Genomic DNA, 16,368 nt, shown 5'->3' on the forward strand with positions numbered 1-16,368 from the left:
TTAAACATTTTACTAAGTTGCCATTTCAGAAGGTTTTAAACATAGACAAAACCTGATGTTGTGATATATCTTACTGTGTAATGTGTCTTAAGATAAAACTGCTCATATATATAATTACTACAAATAAGTGGAAATCTGTATATAAAATTCAGAAATTTAGTTCTTTTAGAAATTCTGATGTTATATAATGTCACTTCCTCCTGTTCTAAAAACATGACCCCTCTTGTCTGAATAAGGTTATTCTTAGTAGTTGATGTTTTGAGATTTAAAAGCAAACATAACCCTGGCCTGAAAAAAGAGAGTTCTGACTCCTCGCTGGCTATGTGAACTTAGACAAATCTAGAGAAAGAATTAGTAACTGTTCTGTACTTACTGTGCTATTATATTTCATTAAACCCAGAAATGTAAGTAAGTAACTTAATAGCTAATGAAACAAAAATTTAGGCATCCTAATTGATTTGGCTTAGTATTTTGCTTCTACCACCATCTCTTTATCGGTCCACATTCTTTATTAAGTCGTCCCAGTTTCTACCTCTTTATTGGAATTATTTCTTTAAGTTCTGTGATATACATTGGTATACCAGGGGTTGCAAACTCAAGGATCTGCAAAGACAAATGCTACATGCTCACAAGAACAGAGCAGGTAATGTAAGTAAGTGCAATAAACCAAAAGTAAGATAACAAAGGAAAAAGAGGACAAACTGGCATCCTTAAGGTTGATACAGTGGGATCTACACCCTTCTCAACTGTACCTCATTGTTGCCAGATCTCCCCATTTCTTAGGAAGAGAGAGTTACTTAGATATTTCCTATGACATTTCCTGATTTTAAAAACACTGGGACAGATGGAATGCCAGCTTTTAGCCTCTGTATTCACTATTTAGTGATCCTCTTGTATTCACTAATAGCTTAATCTGGGAAAAAATATGAGATATTAAGGTTCTGCTGAGCTTTTTTACTTGAGTGGTTTTAAACTTTCTAACTTTAACAATTAGTAATATCACTAACCAAGGTAGGAAGTTGGGATGTCAGGTGTTTCTGAACAAATAATGATTAGTTTGGTTAAATTGAAAATGAAAGTTAGGAGTTCAGTTCTAGAGAGAAATGTGGAAAGTCATCAGCAATTAGGTGATAGTTGAGGCTACAGAAGTAAGATAATCCAGAAAAAGTACATTAAGAATGAGATTAATGACGGAACCATGGGGAACACCAACTTCTAGAGAACATGAGGAAAAAGGAGAATGGAGGGGTGTGGGAAGCTAGGAAGGTTCAAGCCAGTAAAGCCCCAAGGAACAAACAAACAAAAAAACCTGCTGAGACACTAATAAGCAGCAGGAGGAGACCAAGGGAGTTGTTTAAAGATTTAATAATGAGCAAGTCCCTTATACCTTTGCTTATATAAGTTTCAGCAGCAAGATACAGATTTCAGATTATTCAACAAGTTGAAAAGTAGATAAAATTTAACTGCCAAATGGATTAGTTTCTACAATATGTTAAGAACTTAGAAATCAATAAGAAAAAGACAACCCAGAGGAAAAAAATGGATAAAAGGCCTTTCATATAAATATAAATATAAATATAAATATAAATATAAATATAAATGCATAACCTCATTACCAACCAAGGAAATGAAAATTGAAACTCAGTGAGATGATTATTTTATACCCTCAAGATTGGCAAAAGTTAGGAAGACTGATAATATCAAGTGTGGATCAGTGGAAACTTACTGTCAGTGGCAGTATGAATTGATAAAGCTTTAAAAAAACAATGTAAAGCTGAACATTAAAATACTATATAAATGCCATATGTATATAGATATCTATATACTAGGGAAATTCTTGTACATGTGTTCCAGGAGATATTTACAAGAATGTCAACATGGAGGGAGGGAAAAAGTAACTTAAAAGTCTATCAAATGAGTAAGTGAATTGCGACATAGTTAAATGTCAGTTTATTCTCAATTCAAGGAATTATAGCTGCATTTAACAACACAACTCCTAGAAATAAACTGGTGAGACACAGCAATCACAGAAGGCCATATTTTTAAAAATTTAGGAAACATCTGTAAATTACTTATTGTGTACATGTTCTAACTTTACCAGTGTTATCACTGAACTTAATCACACATGCATAAAATATTATTTTTTTAAATGTTATTTTTTAAAGCTTAAAAATAAGCAAAAGTAAATAATGTGCATGGATACAGATATACATCTTGGGGAAAAAGGGAGGACATAATCTTAAGTTTTAGAATAGTGGTTGGTTACCTCTGGACAGGAGGCAGGGAGATGCTGCAGGGAACGAACAGCACTGGTGATGTTGTACTTCTTAACCTGCCTGGTCATTCACAAGCATTTATTATATTGTTTGGTAACAACCAATATTATATGGGGTAAAGTATACTTTTTAAAATGGTAAAATCATAGTTCTCACACAAATACAAAATGAATACATGTCAAGGTTTTATCATGGTTCTCACAAATACAAAATGAATACATGTCAAGGTTTTATAATCATTAAATTTATAAGGGAGCTAGGAAGATATTGCAACCATTTCAAGGGAGAATTCAAAGTCCCACACATACCGTATAAACACCACAGAATACTGAAATTAATTTACACATAGTTGCAAAACTGGTCAACATCTATAGAGTGTTAGTTACATTTACTGAACATAAGTCATTGGCATATTTATGGACAAGAATTTGTATTATTACTACTTTTCAGCAACCTACAGATTGCAAATGCTCCAGAAGGATACGCTGGAGACAGGACACCTGTAATCTTTTTTGCCTATTTCAAAGTCTCAATTTCTTTACACATGTAAACTTTTCTATGTGTCAAATATTTCATTCCAAAGAGATGAAGAATAAAATAAGTTATGTGGACTAGTCTGTGTATCTCTTTCAAGGTGTTTATTATAGGGAGAGGAACGAGGTTCCTGTCTGGAGGAGGTATCAGATTTGAAGGAAGGGTCACCTTGATTTTGTTTCCTTTGAGAGAGGCAGTGTATAAGTACATACACTTGCTCTGGGAAAGGAGCCCATGGGGCGGGGGGGGGGGGTAGTGACAGTGGAGGCAACAATTGCAAAGACAATTGCGATTACATTCAAAGTCACAATGTAGATTTGGAAAGGAAAAAGGGACTTTTCTTCCTCTGAGATTGAAGGAAAGGAAAGAAGCTAAGCTAAAGATATTTGAAATCATTACAAAGAAGTTGAGAGTCTCTAAAGAAAAGGAACTGTTTATGATAGATGACTTAATAGATTATAAAGTCATAAAAAATTACCAAGTGAATGGTATTATAGATGTTGTATGAATTTTTAACAACATGTAGTAGAGAAACGGAGTGTATACTTGTTGTATACCCTGAGTTCCAGCTCTGTTACTAATAGTTCGCGTGGCATTAAAACAATCCTTTAATACCTGTGGACCTCAGATTCTTTGTCTATAAATAAAGAGGAGGTTAGACTAAATGGTTTCTAAATTCCTTTCTTGGAATCTATGAGAAAACTAAAGAACAGTTGACACTGACCTGGATATAAAATATAATTGAGATAGACAGAGATGAGTCTCAGAAACAGTCAAGATGAAAGAAATAGCATGAGAAAAAGAAAACAGGGCTTTTTTGGCAGGCAGTGTATGTGGTACATCAGTTGTGGTTTTCCTGAGAGTTTGTGAATATAGAGTAATGAGGTAAAAAGAAAGTATATTTTCTCTTTAACTGTAGTTGTCTTACATACTTTACATGTGCATAATAAACTCTCAGGAGATATTTTTAAATAAGTGGCCTTGAATATCTAGAACTGATAGAACCAAATTATTTTGGAAGTTATGTTATTTCTGTTCATACAGAGAAATGGGACAGCGGGGTCGAGGTGCAGGAGGAAGAATTAGCTTCAGTTTGTAGTTACATGCACTGTTTCAGAAATCCAACTGTCAATCTTCAAAACAAGACCGTATACAAACACTTCGTGTCTAATGCCATGTGAACAGTTAGAAAGCTAATCAGGATGCCTGGCTGGCTCAGTTGGTAGAGCATGCAACTCTTGATCATAGGGTCGTGAGTTTGAGCCCTACATCGGGTGTAGAGATGATAAATAGATGATAAAAAACTTTAAAATATAAATACATAAAAACAAAATGGCATCATAAGAGGTCATTCACAAAAACATACTGTTTACATGTCTGACCCAAATGCATGCAAATCTAGGCCTCAGTGGTTATGTTTTAACAAGACTGTGGTGTTATTAAATAACAACAGTCCTGAATACAGCATATATTAAAGTATAGCTATAAACAAGGTTTTGTGTTTGTTTGGGTTTTTTTTTTTTCTCTTCATTTTATCATCCTCTCCAAGCTATAAGTAAAAACACTGATTTATCTCATTTTCTTTCAGGTATCTATTTGTCAGATTTAACATACATTGATTCAGCATACCCATCAACTGGAAGCATTTTAGAAAATGAGCAAAGATCAAATTTGATGAATAACATCCTTCGAATAATCTCTGATTTACAGCAGTCCTGTGAATATGGTACGTTTCTGGGGACTAATACTACACCATTATGCTGTGATTCTGTTGATTCATTTACCTGTTTTGATAGCCATTTTTTTGCATAGCAGAGAACAGCATCCTAATATAAAAGAAAATAATGATTGTTTAATTTCACTGTTTAATATTTAGCATCCTGTTTGAGATCCTGCTTTTAAGTAGTATTTCATATTTAAAATTTTAAGTTTTTTCTTTTGCAGCAACTTTGCTAACATAATTTATAAGATGATTTTCCATTATCTTCATCTCGTTTGATATCCTTGATTTATTATGTAAATATTTTTCAGTTAGGGAAGGAGCCCAGACCTATGATCCTTGTAACAATTGACTAGCTTTCCTGAGTTCCATATTGAATAAATAACTAATTTTTTGCTCAAGAGGTATTGTATGGAAACACATATGTACAAACAGCTTACACAAGCCCAGATGATGAGAAAAAGGGTGGTTTGGGTTTTTTTTTTTTAAATGTTTTATGTTTGCATGCCTTCAGTTTGACAGGGAATAAAGATACCCTTATTTATTGGGATATACTTTTAAAATACTTAAAAAAGCAACTTATTGTCTGATTTATTTAAATAGATTTATCTTAAAGCTAATTTATGTGCATTTATACTTAAAACTCAAAAATTTCCTTAAAGTTTATGTGTGGAAGGAAATTTATCAAATATGTGGGATTTTATAAATTGTGCTGTTTAATTTTTTTAATATGATCTGAAGAGAAACCAGGGTATGTTTGTTTGTTTTAATCTATACAAACATGAACTCCAATTAAAAAACTATACAAAAAAAATCTATACAAACATCATGCAACTGTAATTTTTTAAGTTGCCATCAGTTTTACATTAAATAAAATCTGTCTCAATAATGTCTTTCTAGAGTTCATTTAAATTTTGGTGCCTGCAGCCTAAACTTTTCTTAAAGTATATTTTTCTCTAACTTTTAAAATTCTAGTTAAGATATACTTTGTCAGATAATTATTTATTACATTTTGCCTAGATATCCCCATGTTGCCTCATGTTCAAAAATATCTGAACTCCGTTCAGTATATAGAAGAACTACAGAAGTTTGTGGAGGATGATAATTACAAGTAGGTTGGATCTTCAAAAGTAGTTTATTTAACTTTGTCCTGTCTTCTACCCTTTCATCCCTATGTGTTTAAACATCTGAATTTTACATCGTATCATACAAATGTCTAATCCAGGTATATGTTTACAGTGGTAAAAGTACTTATATGTATTTCTTTTGATTTTTGTATGTAGTTATTTTTAATCACTTGATAGGATTGAAACAGTATACAAATAACCTCATCTGTTCTGTTTAAAAGTATTTCACTTTTCTCAAATTTTGTTAAAAGCTAATGTTTTATAGTTCCAGTTTAAATTTCTTCCTTTCTTTCTATATTCAAGCATGATATCTTTATAGAAATTTGTCTTTTAATAGATTGAAAAACTAATGAAACTCTACAAATCGGAAAATTACTCCTTTTATAATGGTAATTTTTGACACATCTTTGAATTTCTTTTTAATTGTTTTTTTGGATTGAGCAAATATTGAACCTTCTTACCTCTAGGTGAGAGATGTGTCTAGCACCATACTTACCATTATCTCTATTATAGCAAGTACTTTATTAAATATTTTAAAAATCACTTTTAAGATACAGATGTCCAGGGCAGCCCACGTGGCTCAGCGGTTTAGCGCCGCCTTCAGCCCAGGGCCTGATCCTGGGGTCCTGGGATCGAGTCCCACATCAGGCTCCCTGCATGGAGCCTGCTTCTGTCTCTCTGCCTGTGTTTCTGCCTGTGTGTGTGTGTGTGTGTGTGTGTGTGTGTGTGTCATGAATAAATAAGTAAAATTTAAAAAAAAAAAAAAAGATACAGCTGTCCAGGGACGCCTGAGTAGCTCAGTGGTTAAGCGCCTGCCTTCAGCTCAGAGCGTGATCCTGGAGTTCTGGGATCAAGTCGCGCATTGAGCTCTGTGCATGGAGCTTGCTTCTCCCTCTGCCTGTGTCTCTGCCTCTCTCTCTCTGTCTCTCATGAATAAATAAATAAAATCTTAAAAAAAAAATAAAATACAACTGTCCATTTCCTTCTCCTTAACATCCACAATACTGCCCAATGTGGGAAGGACTTTTAAATGTTAATAACCCTTTCTATTTTCAATGGTATACTGCTGGGGATTTTTTCAAAAGATGAGAGGATAAAGAGCTTATGTATTTCTCTTGAGGCTTCTGATGCTTCTTGTGACTTCATTTGTTAATTTCAGATAAAGTTTTGCTTAGCTTTATTATGCCAATTATTCCCAAGGTTTCACATTTAACTTTGTGTCTTTCAGAAATATTTTTTCTAATAAAAGGCCATACTTATACATACTTACTTTAAACACTTATCAAAGTGAGAGACTAGACTATTTTTAATTATTAATACATTATATAGGGGCACCTGGGTGGTTCAGTCAGTTTAAGCATCTGCCTTTGGCTCAGGTCATGATCCTGAGGTCCTGGAATTGAGTCCCATGTCAGGCTCCCTGCTCAGCAGGGAGTCTGCTTCTCCCTCTTCATTTGCCTCTCTCCCCCGCTTATGTTCTCTCTCTCTCAAATAAATAAAATCTTTAAGAAATAATAATTAAAAATATATATTGGGTAACATTTTCTTATACAATAGTGATCATCAACTTTCTTGTTCCATAAGTTTCAACAATTTTTGAAGAAAAGAGTACCAATAAAAGGCTAGTAATTCTGGAAAATAATTAGAAATAACTTCAAGGATTAAAGCTCTAGATAACATATATATTTAAATGTATCAAATTTTATTAATGTTTAAAAACACCTTTATTACCGTATCTTTTCCTACACCATAATATTGCCACTTTTATATTTCTAATATCAATTTTTATTTTATAAAACAAAAAAGGTTTTCATTTGAGAAATGTATGACATCAGTGGATCAGCTTTTCAAGGCTGCAGTGTTTTCATAAATCTGTTGTCGCCCTAGGTTGTGAGCTTCATGAGTTTGATGGTCTGTATCTTCTTACCACTATCTCTTCTTAGTTCTAATCACTGGCGTAGCGCAAAACACTCATGTTTTGTCCAATGAGGTGTATAGAAGATTATCTTAAAACTCAAAATATGGTTATGTAGTTATTCAGAATTTCTGTATCTGGCTCACACTTGTTGGATTTAAAAGAAGCTAAACTATTCAGTAGGAGTGAAGCCTAAAAAATTGTTGCAAAGTTATAGAGGATGGTAAATTTTTATTGACTGTGATGAAAGTAAAGATGTTTATGTAAGCTAATTTTTATTTTTTAGAAGGATATAGTAGCCAATTAAGCCATTAAATAATTTTAACTGTAAACTAACCTAAGATACCTTCATTTTGGTAGGAAAGCTGATGTTATTATACTGATCTTTGTTTTCATGAGTAGCTAAAACCAGAATAGCCTTCCCATTATATTCACTTTAACATATTTATTAAGCTTTTGCTCTAGGTGAGTTACTGTGCTAGTTGCCAGGATTACAAACAAAATCTTGTTCTTGCCCTTAAGAAGCTCAGTCTAATACAAAACACATCCACAAAACAGACGATTACAAAGCAGTTCAAGCATTAATAGAGTTATGTCCAGGATGCTATGGAAGCGTAGATGGGGGTGGAGGGAGAACTAATTCAGCTTCAACTGGGAAAAAAAAAACATGAACAGCTTCAGGAGACAGTGTCACCTGAGCCTTATTAATCTTAACAGGTGAGTAGGAGATACCTCCACATAAAGGGTAAGGAAAAATATTCCAGGGGATGGAGTGATCAGAGGATTAACGTGGGAAACAGTGTTTTTGCTTGGGGGAACAAGTCGCTTGATGGTATTGGGACATTAGATGGGAAACTGAAGAAGATAGTTTTTAAAGATGCAGTTTTGTTGTATGAACCTACTAATTCAATGAATTTTAATTATTTAATTAAATTTATTTCATTATTTAATTATTTTTTAAAAGTTTTATGATGAGAGATTTAAATAAAAATGACACCTTATTCAAAGGCCTCTGTTTTTGGCAATTTTATCTATATAGGCAATCAGTATAGATACTACAAATTAATGCATGTTTTTAATCAGGATGAAGATCTTTCAGAGTTCCTTCATTTTGATACTGAACAGAGTATCTTTTCTCAGTGAAGCAGCATCACTGTTTCTATATGGTGTTTTGATGATGACATAGGCAACTTACCTCTGACTTCACTGCTGTTAAGATGCTTCTGCCTTTTATACTGCGGACAGCAGTGTGATTCACCCGTAGCTTATATTCTGTTCCTTTGTGTTGCCAGTTCTGTATTAGGAAATTATAGTTATTTTGTTTACTTTTGTGTCCTCCGCATAATAAGCCGTGAGCTTCAGAAGTGCAGGGATACCATGTCTGCTTTGGTCTCTGTATATTCCAGTGCAAAAAGCACAGTGCCCAGCACAAAACAGGTGTTCAATAACTTATTTATCAAATGAATGAATTCAGCATAACCAATTGCCCATATAATTCAAGTAAACTGCTCTGTTTACTTGAAACAGAAAGAAAAGAGAAAGAGCAGAGAGTTCTGGTTAAGTACTGTTCTGTACTGCAGTTTACACTGTCAAATAATTGGAATATAATAGTATATAATTCCCTCTGAGGTTATCGTGGAAATAAGTTGAGAACCTATAATAAGATTTATCATGATGAGTATCACATGTAGTGTGCAATTTCATTTAAAAACTCCAATTGGTAGAATGCTTTTTAAAAAAAATTATATTTAGACTAATAGTAATAATAGACTTTGTGGACCATACCAAAGTTCTACACCTGCTTTATTATCCTATTTCCTGAAATAGTTTCCATTGATAGGAGTCATAATCTCTTTTTGCTGTGGAACTCAAAACTGGATATATTATCCTAAATGGAACTTAAATACCAGCTAATAAACTTTGACTTAGGACAGGGATTTACCAGGAATTTTGCAAACAACCTTTTTAATATTGAAGATCTTTCTTTTAAGAAGTTGAATTGGTTATTTTTTGGGATGTTTTAAAAATTTTTAGTATTACAGAAGCCATTAGTCCATCCAGTACAGATTCTAGAAGTAATTTGTGTAACACATTTAGTAATATACATGAAAATTCCTGAATTTAAGTGTCAGGTACCGACATAACCTCAAATTAAATCGCTTTTTAAAAGTCACAAATCAAATATCTTTAAGTGTGTTGAACCATTTGGCATGATTGGGGTAGTTTGGGGAGAGTTTTCTGTTTCTAAATATGGACTTTAATGTTTTTTCCTCTCTCTAATATTTCCTAGAATAACCATAAGATGTGCTTTGTATAAAAGAGATAAGAGCTTTACTGTTGAAGATTGCTCTTGAAGACAAATACACAGCTGAGATTATTTTATTAAAATGCTTAATTTTTTGGTGAGGAAATACATAATTTTAATATTGTCAAATATTAATCATTTTATGTGTTTTGTTTCTTTTTAAAATTCAGGCTTTCGTTAAAGATAGAACCAGGGACAAGCACACCACGATCTGCTGCTTCAAGAGAAGATTTAGTAGGTTAGTGTGCAGTTTTTTTTGATTACCAAATAATAAATCAGATAACCTAAATAGGACAGAATATGATTCAAAATAAATAAATAAATACTTAGCACTTTTTATTATGCATGCAAGAATTTATTTTTGGTATTAAACTAGATCACTTATTTGCTTGGGTTTTTTTGTTTTTTAATTAAAAGTTATTTGGAGTTTGTAGTAACATACAAACAAGTCAACTAATCAAGGAAAATAGATACAGCAAACAAAAAAAAAGGTAAGTGCTTATGAATAACTGTTCTTTTTTATTAAGAATATACTGTCCTAGTTAATGAAGGTTGATTACATTAAAATTTCCTGTGGTCTCAGTGGAAAATTTTACTAATTTGAATAATTATGGAAGTCAGTTTTAGTAACTTAACTCTTTGGAAATTTCACTCTAATACTGGGCCAAGGACTGAATTTTTTCTTTTTTTTTTTTTGGCGGTGTCATCTTTTATTTTTTTTTAAATTATTTTTATTGGAGTTCAGTTTGCCAACATTTAGCATAATACCCAGTGCTCATCCCACCAAGTGCCCCCCTCACTGACCATCACCCAGTCACCCCAACCCCCCGCCCACCTCCTCTTCCACTACCCCTTGTTTATTTCCCAGAGTTAGGTGTCTCTCATGTTTTGTCACCCTCACTGATATTTTCACTCATTTTCTCTCCTTTCTCTTTATTCCCTTTCACTAATTTTTATATTCCCCAAATGAATGAGACCATATAATGTTTCAAGGACTGAAAATATTTAAAAAATAGTCATAGTCCCGTAATAGACCTGTCACATTATAATGGGGTAATAAATGTATACCACACATAATTAAAAATATAAAATTGGAGAGAATTGTTCGTTACTTAAGAGATTATTAATAAGTACCTTTTTAAAAATTTAAAATGCAGACTTGGGCATCAAGCTTCATAATATTGCATATCCTGTAGGTAGATGCCCATCCAATAAGATGTGGAAGAAGCAAGGGGACAAGCCATGACCATATCTAGCAGGAGAGGATTATAAGCAGAGAAAAACATGGCAGTCTAAATCTCTTAACTTTGCTTTTGTTTGCATTGTTAAAGTGATCTTCTGCAAATCTGTGTACTCTTCAAGTTCTGGTTTTTTAATTCCCATAAGTCGGAACAGTGTTAACATAGATTGAAATTCCAACTTCAATGCTTGACCTGCCATACACATCCTTCCTCTAAGAGGTTGAAATTAAGAGAAGTGTGTAAAATTAAATGAGCACTGAAGTGAGATTTAGAGACCTGAGTGATTAGTCCGGACTTTATCTGCGATATGATATCCTGAGCCCGTCTCTTCTAATTCTGCTTCCTCTATAAAAAAGGCGAATACTGGGGATCCCTGGGTAGCTCAGCGGTTTAGCGCCTGCCTTTGGCCCAGGGCGCAACCCTGGAGTCCCGGGATTGAGTCCCACGTCGGGCTCCCTGCATGGAGCCTGCTTCTCCCTCTGCCTGTGTCTCTGCCTCTCTCTCTCTCTTTCTCTATCATAAATAAATAAATCTTAAAAAAAAAAAAAGGCAAATACTAATACTGCCTCTTACTGCTATAAGATAGAAATTAACAACTTTTGGGCACCCCCGGTGGCGCAGCTGTTTAGCGCCGCCTGCAGCCCGGGGTCTGATCCTGGAGACCCAGGATGGAGTCCCGCGTCAGGCTCCCTGCATGGAGCCCGCTCTCCCTCTGCCTGTGTCTCTGCCTCTCAGTCTCTCTCTCTCTCTGAATAAATAAATTTTAAATAAAAAAATTAAATAAATAAATAAATAAATAGCAAGCATGTAAAATTAAAAAAAAGAAATTAACAGCTTTTGTGTGTAAGACTCAGAAAATATTTTAATGTTCAGTCAATTAAATAGAATTAAAATATTGTCATCTTAAAATTTAAAACGTTTTGTATTTTTTATCAAAGGATTAAAAAGGCAGCAGTCTTTTGAAACCATTTGAAAATTTCTCTCTCTCTCTCTCTCTCTCTCTCTCTCTCTCTCTCTCTCTCACTTTTTTGGATTTAACCTCTAGGTCCTGAAGTAGGAGCATCTCCACAAAGTGGAAGAAAAAGTGTGGCAGCTGAAGGAGCCTTGCTGCCACAGACACCGCCATCCCCCCGGAACCTGATTCCACATGGACACAGGAAGTGCCATAGCTTGGGTTATAAGTCAGCATCTTTCATTTTGTCTTTCAGATTTTTAAGTTGTATATACCTGGATTTATTTTCTATATATTTTATTGGTTAAACAGAAAATAGTGTCCTTGCATAGTTTTATTTGTATAGCAATTGTTTTCTCCTGATTCAGTAAAATATCTTGTTTGCCTAAAAGCATTTAGTTCTTCCTTTACCTTAATTTGGAAATAAGTTTCTCCCAACAGTGCCTTTATATTTGGGGGAGATATATTAACTGTATTACAGAGTATCATCATAAAATCAGGAAAGCAATATGCTATTTTCCTTTTAAATTACAGCCTTTATTTCAAAACAGTCATTGTTTGTCTTAATCAAAATAAGTCACCATAAATTAAGGTCTATAAAAATTACTCCTTTTATTCCTAAATATAAAGAAAAGGAAACTGATTTTTTTTGTTTAACGTCATTACCTTTGCAAGATTGTTAACTCAAAATGGGGCCCATAGTTCACTGATTTTTGTGAAAATTTAATAGCTGCTTTCCAAAAGTGAATGTAAAAACAATTTTTTCATGGACCTACAACTCAAGATGAAATTAAGATACCTGTTACATAAGATATGGCCTGGCCTGGTTTCCTAAAATATTTAGCCTAAACTTAATTTGTGGCCTTCATGGTAAAATCTGTATCTTTATTACTGTGAGAGTTCAGAAGTCCGTTCAGGATAGAAAATAAATCTTCTGTCTTGAATCTTTATGAATATATTTTATATCTTGAATTACCTGAATTATACCAACATTAATAAAAGATATTAAACCTATTTCTCTTTTTCCAGCTTCATTCATAAAATGAACACAGCAGAGTTTAAGAGTGCAACATTCCCAAATGCAGGGCCAAGGCATCTGTTAGATGATAGCGTCATGGAGCCCCATGCACCATCTCGAGGCCAAGCTGAAAGTTCTACTCTTTCTAGTGGAATATCAATAGGTGAGAAATACTTCTCTGAGAGGATTCCAGTTTATGTAAACTGGAATTTTTAATAAAACTCTGCTGGAAAAAAAAAAAGTCATTAACCCAAATACATAGAGAAAACTTGATAAAAGCAAAGTAGCAGTTAGATACAGGATCATCTTACTTGTAGCTACTGAAGTTAATAAATTATGGTGTTTTAAAAACTGCTTGATGGTTTTGACTCCAGCAGGGGATACATTTAAGGAATGGAGGAAAAAGGAGATGGGCTGGATGAACTGATTACCTCATGCAGTCTTTAGGAATGAGGAAGGGGGAAGAATTGGTATACTCCCAGTTTTTTGGATTCACCAGCTAGTTAGATGATGGTACTATTACCATGATAGAGAAGACCAGAAGAGCAATCATTTATAAATGGTAAGGTATTTGTGAAGGATGACTGGGTTTGAGGAATTAGGAATCCTATTTTGGACATGTTCAGTCCACATGGAGTTATCAGATGGGTAACTGAATATATGACTCTTGAGCTCAAAGGGTTCTGTAGGTCTGTAGATATTAAATATAGGAGTTAGCATATTTATAGTATTTCAAGCCACGGGATTGGTTGAGGTCACCAAGGGAGAGAGTGTAAATAAATAAGAGAAGACATAGTAACATTTAGATGTCTGATTAAATTATTTTTATTTTTATTTTTTTAAGATTTATTTATTTTAGAGAGAGCACAAGCAGGAGAGACAGAGGGAGAAGGAGAGAGAATCTCAAGCACCCTGCACTGAGCCCAGGTGTCTCTAGTATTCTTTTTTTTTTTTTTTTAAAGATGAGCCATCGAAGGAAATATGAAGGAGTGATCAGTGAAATAGGAATAAGAATCAGGATGTGGTATCACAAAAGCCCAGGAGAGGAGGTATCTCCAGGAAGAGGGAAGTATATAGTGTATCACTGTCAAATGCAAGAAATAGAAAAGATGAGAATGGGAATTGATCAGTGCATTTGGCAAGATAGCAGTCATTGGTGACCTTGGTAAGAGTTGCTTCATAGAATAGTGGAAGTGGAGCCATTGGAGTAGATTGGAGAATGAGAGACCAGGAAATAGAGATGAAGGGGACCAGAAAAAAAACCATAGTGGAAAATGATGTGAAGTTGTTAAGAAAAATTTGTTTTTACTTCCTAAACTACTTTATTTTCTGAATCTTTTAGATAGCATTATTTCTCTTGATTGTTAGAAAAATCTTTCAATACTTTTTTTTATTTTTAAAAAGGAAAAAAGGATGAAAATACCTTCCTCTCTGATTAAGTGCCCAGTTGCTCAAGGGCTAAGCCTATTTATTGTTAATAGGATCATCTCAATATTGATGAAGAGTCAATAGAAAGAAATCCGAGGAGTTCATTTTCTTAAACATAATGACCTCCTTAACCCTTTAGAATTCCAAGCCCTCTAAACAAAACTGATTTAGATTTTCCCAGCACCATTCAACAGTTTTTTAATTCCAAAGTTCCCCTTTTGATAAATGCAAACAATTAAATGATGATAAAATTCACAAAATAGAAGACAAGTTGGGCACCTCAAATGCCTCATTAATACTTCATTAATGCTATAAGCTATCTGTATGCAAATATCAACCTCAACCTAAAAGATAATAGTAATTTTGCAAAAGAGAAAGAAAGAACTTTTTTCCCATTAAAAATTTGTCATACTATGGAATCTGGCATGCAACTTAAACCAAAAAATAATAATTTTTAAAGTTACAGCTCTCAAGTAATATTTGACATTTCCCCATCATTTTATGGTGATAATTCTTTAGTTTTTCTGTGGCTTTAACTTTCCATTGATGTTTCTTTGATTTTCACTAGATAGTTACTTCATTCAGTTACAATTAGTGTCCTAGTTTGGAGGCCTTTATTTTAGAACAGGAAGAAACTATTTTAGGGATGCCTGGCTGACTCAGTTGGTAAAGTATGCAACTCTTGATCTGGGGGTTGTGAGTTTGAGCCCCATGTTGGATGTAGAATTTACTTAAAAAAGAAAGGGATCCCTGGGTGGCGCAGCGGTTTGGCGCCTGCCTTTGGCCCAGGGCGCGATCCTGGAGACCCAGGATCGAATCCCACGTCGGGCTCCTGGTGCATAGAGCCTGCTTCTCCCTCTGCCTGTGTCTCTGCCTCTCTCTCTCTCTCTGTGACTATCATAAATAAATAAAAATTTAAAAAAAAATAAAAATAAAAATAAAAAATAAAAAAATAAAAAAATAAAAAATAAATTAAAAAAAAAACTTTAAAAAGAGAAAAGGAAGAGACTATTTTAATCTTTGCCTTTGTATTTTTTTTTTATTCTAAGGCTGTTAAGTGGGTAAACAATATAGATTTTTACAATCTTGTTTTTAAATTAGAACATTAGCCATAACTACTACCTTGCACAGTTTTTGTTTTAAAGCTATATATTCTGGAAAGAAAGTAAATCTATAACCTTAAATGATAGATGTTTCACACATGCACACAGTTTTTTTTTTAATTTTTTTTTTAATTTTTATTTATTTATGATAGAGAGAGAGAGAGAGAGGCAGAGACACAGGCAGAGAGAGAAGCAGGCTCCATGCACCGGGAGCCCGATGTGGGATTCGATCCCGGGTCTCCAGGATCGCGCCCTGGGCCAAAGGCAGGCGCTAAACCGCAGCGCCACCCAGGGATCCCCTGCACACAGTTTTTAATCACAAAAGGGTTTTTTCCTTAGCTATATCTTTAACATACAATATTAATCTATACCATAGAGATTTTGAGAAGATAATCCAGAGAAATTAACCAGTGCTTGGGACAGTGGCCTCTAACATCTTCTAATGTGGTACAGACATCTTAGATAACCTAAGTGGTCTTAGCTAAGAGAAGTATATCCTCTCTTGAGTTTCATCCTTCTAGAAAAACTTATATTTTCTACAAGTAAGTCATACTAATTATTAAATTTTGTGTTTACCACATAATGCTACAAATCAAAAGATAGCAAGACCCTACCACCACTACCAGAATACTTCCAGTTTCTCATCTGAACCACAGAACCAAAAAATGTCTTCAGTTACTATTATTCAGTTCTTCCAAGGATAGTATATATAGCTAGTGCCACCCTAAATATGTAGACAAGGTATTAAT

General features: G+C 33.9%; 1 protein-coding gene across 2 annotated transcripts in view; it reads left to right on the forward strand.

Moving 5' to 3' along the window:
* RALGPS2 (Ral GEF with PH domain and SH3 binding motif 2) overlaps positions 1-16,368 on the forward strand; it is a 162,476-nt gene that overhangs the window by 118,092 nt on the left and 28,016 nt on the right. For both annotated transcript variants that reach the window (XM_055319057.1, XM_055319058.1), the window contains exons 9-13: positions 4,399-4,536; positions 5,551-5,641; positions 10,048-10,115; positions 12,164-12,299; positions 13,100-13,251. In XM_055319057.1, the coding sequence (XP_055175032.1) occupies positions 4,399-4,536; positions 5,551-5,641; positions 10,048-10,115; positions 12,164-12,299; positions 13,100-13,251 (585 nt within the window). The remainder of the gene's footprint in view (positions 1-4,398; positions 4,537-5,550; positions 5,642-10,047; positions 10,116-12,163; positions 12,300-13,099; positions 13,252-16,368) is intronic.

This window comes from Nyctereutes procyonoides, unplaced genomic scaffold, assembly GCF_905146905.1.
Source record: "Nyctereutes procyonoides isolate TBG_1078 unplaced genomic scaffold, NYPRO_anot_genome, whole genome shotgun sequence".
NCBI classification, from domain to species: domain Eukaryota; kingdom Metazoa; phylum Chordata; class Mammalia; order Carnivora; family Canidae; genus Nyctereutes; species Nyctereutes procyonoides.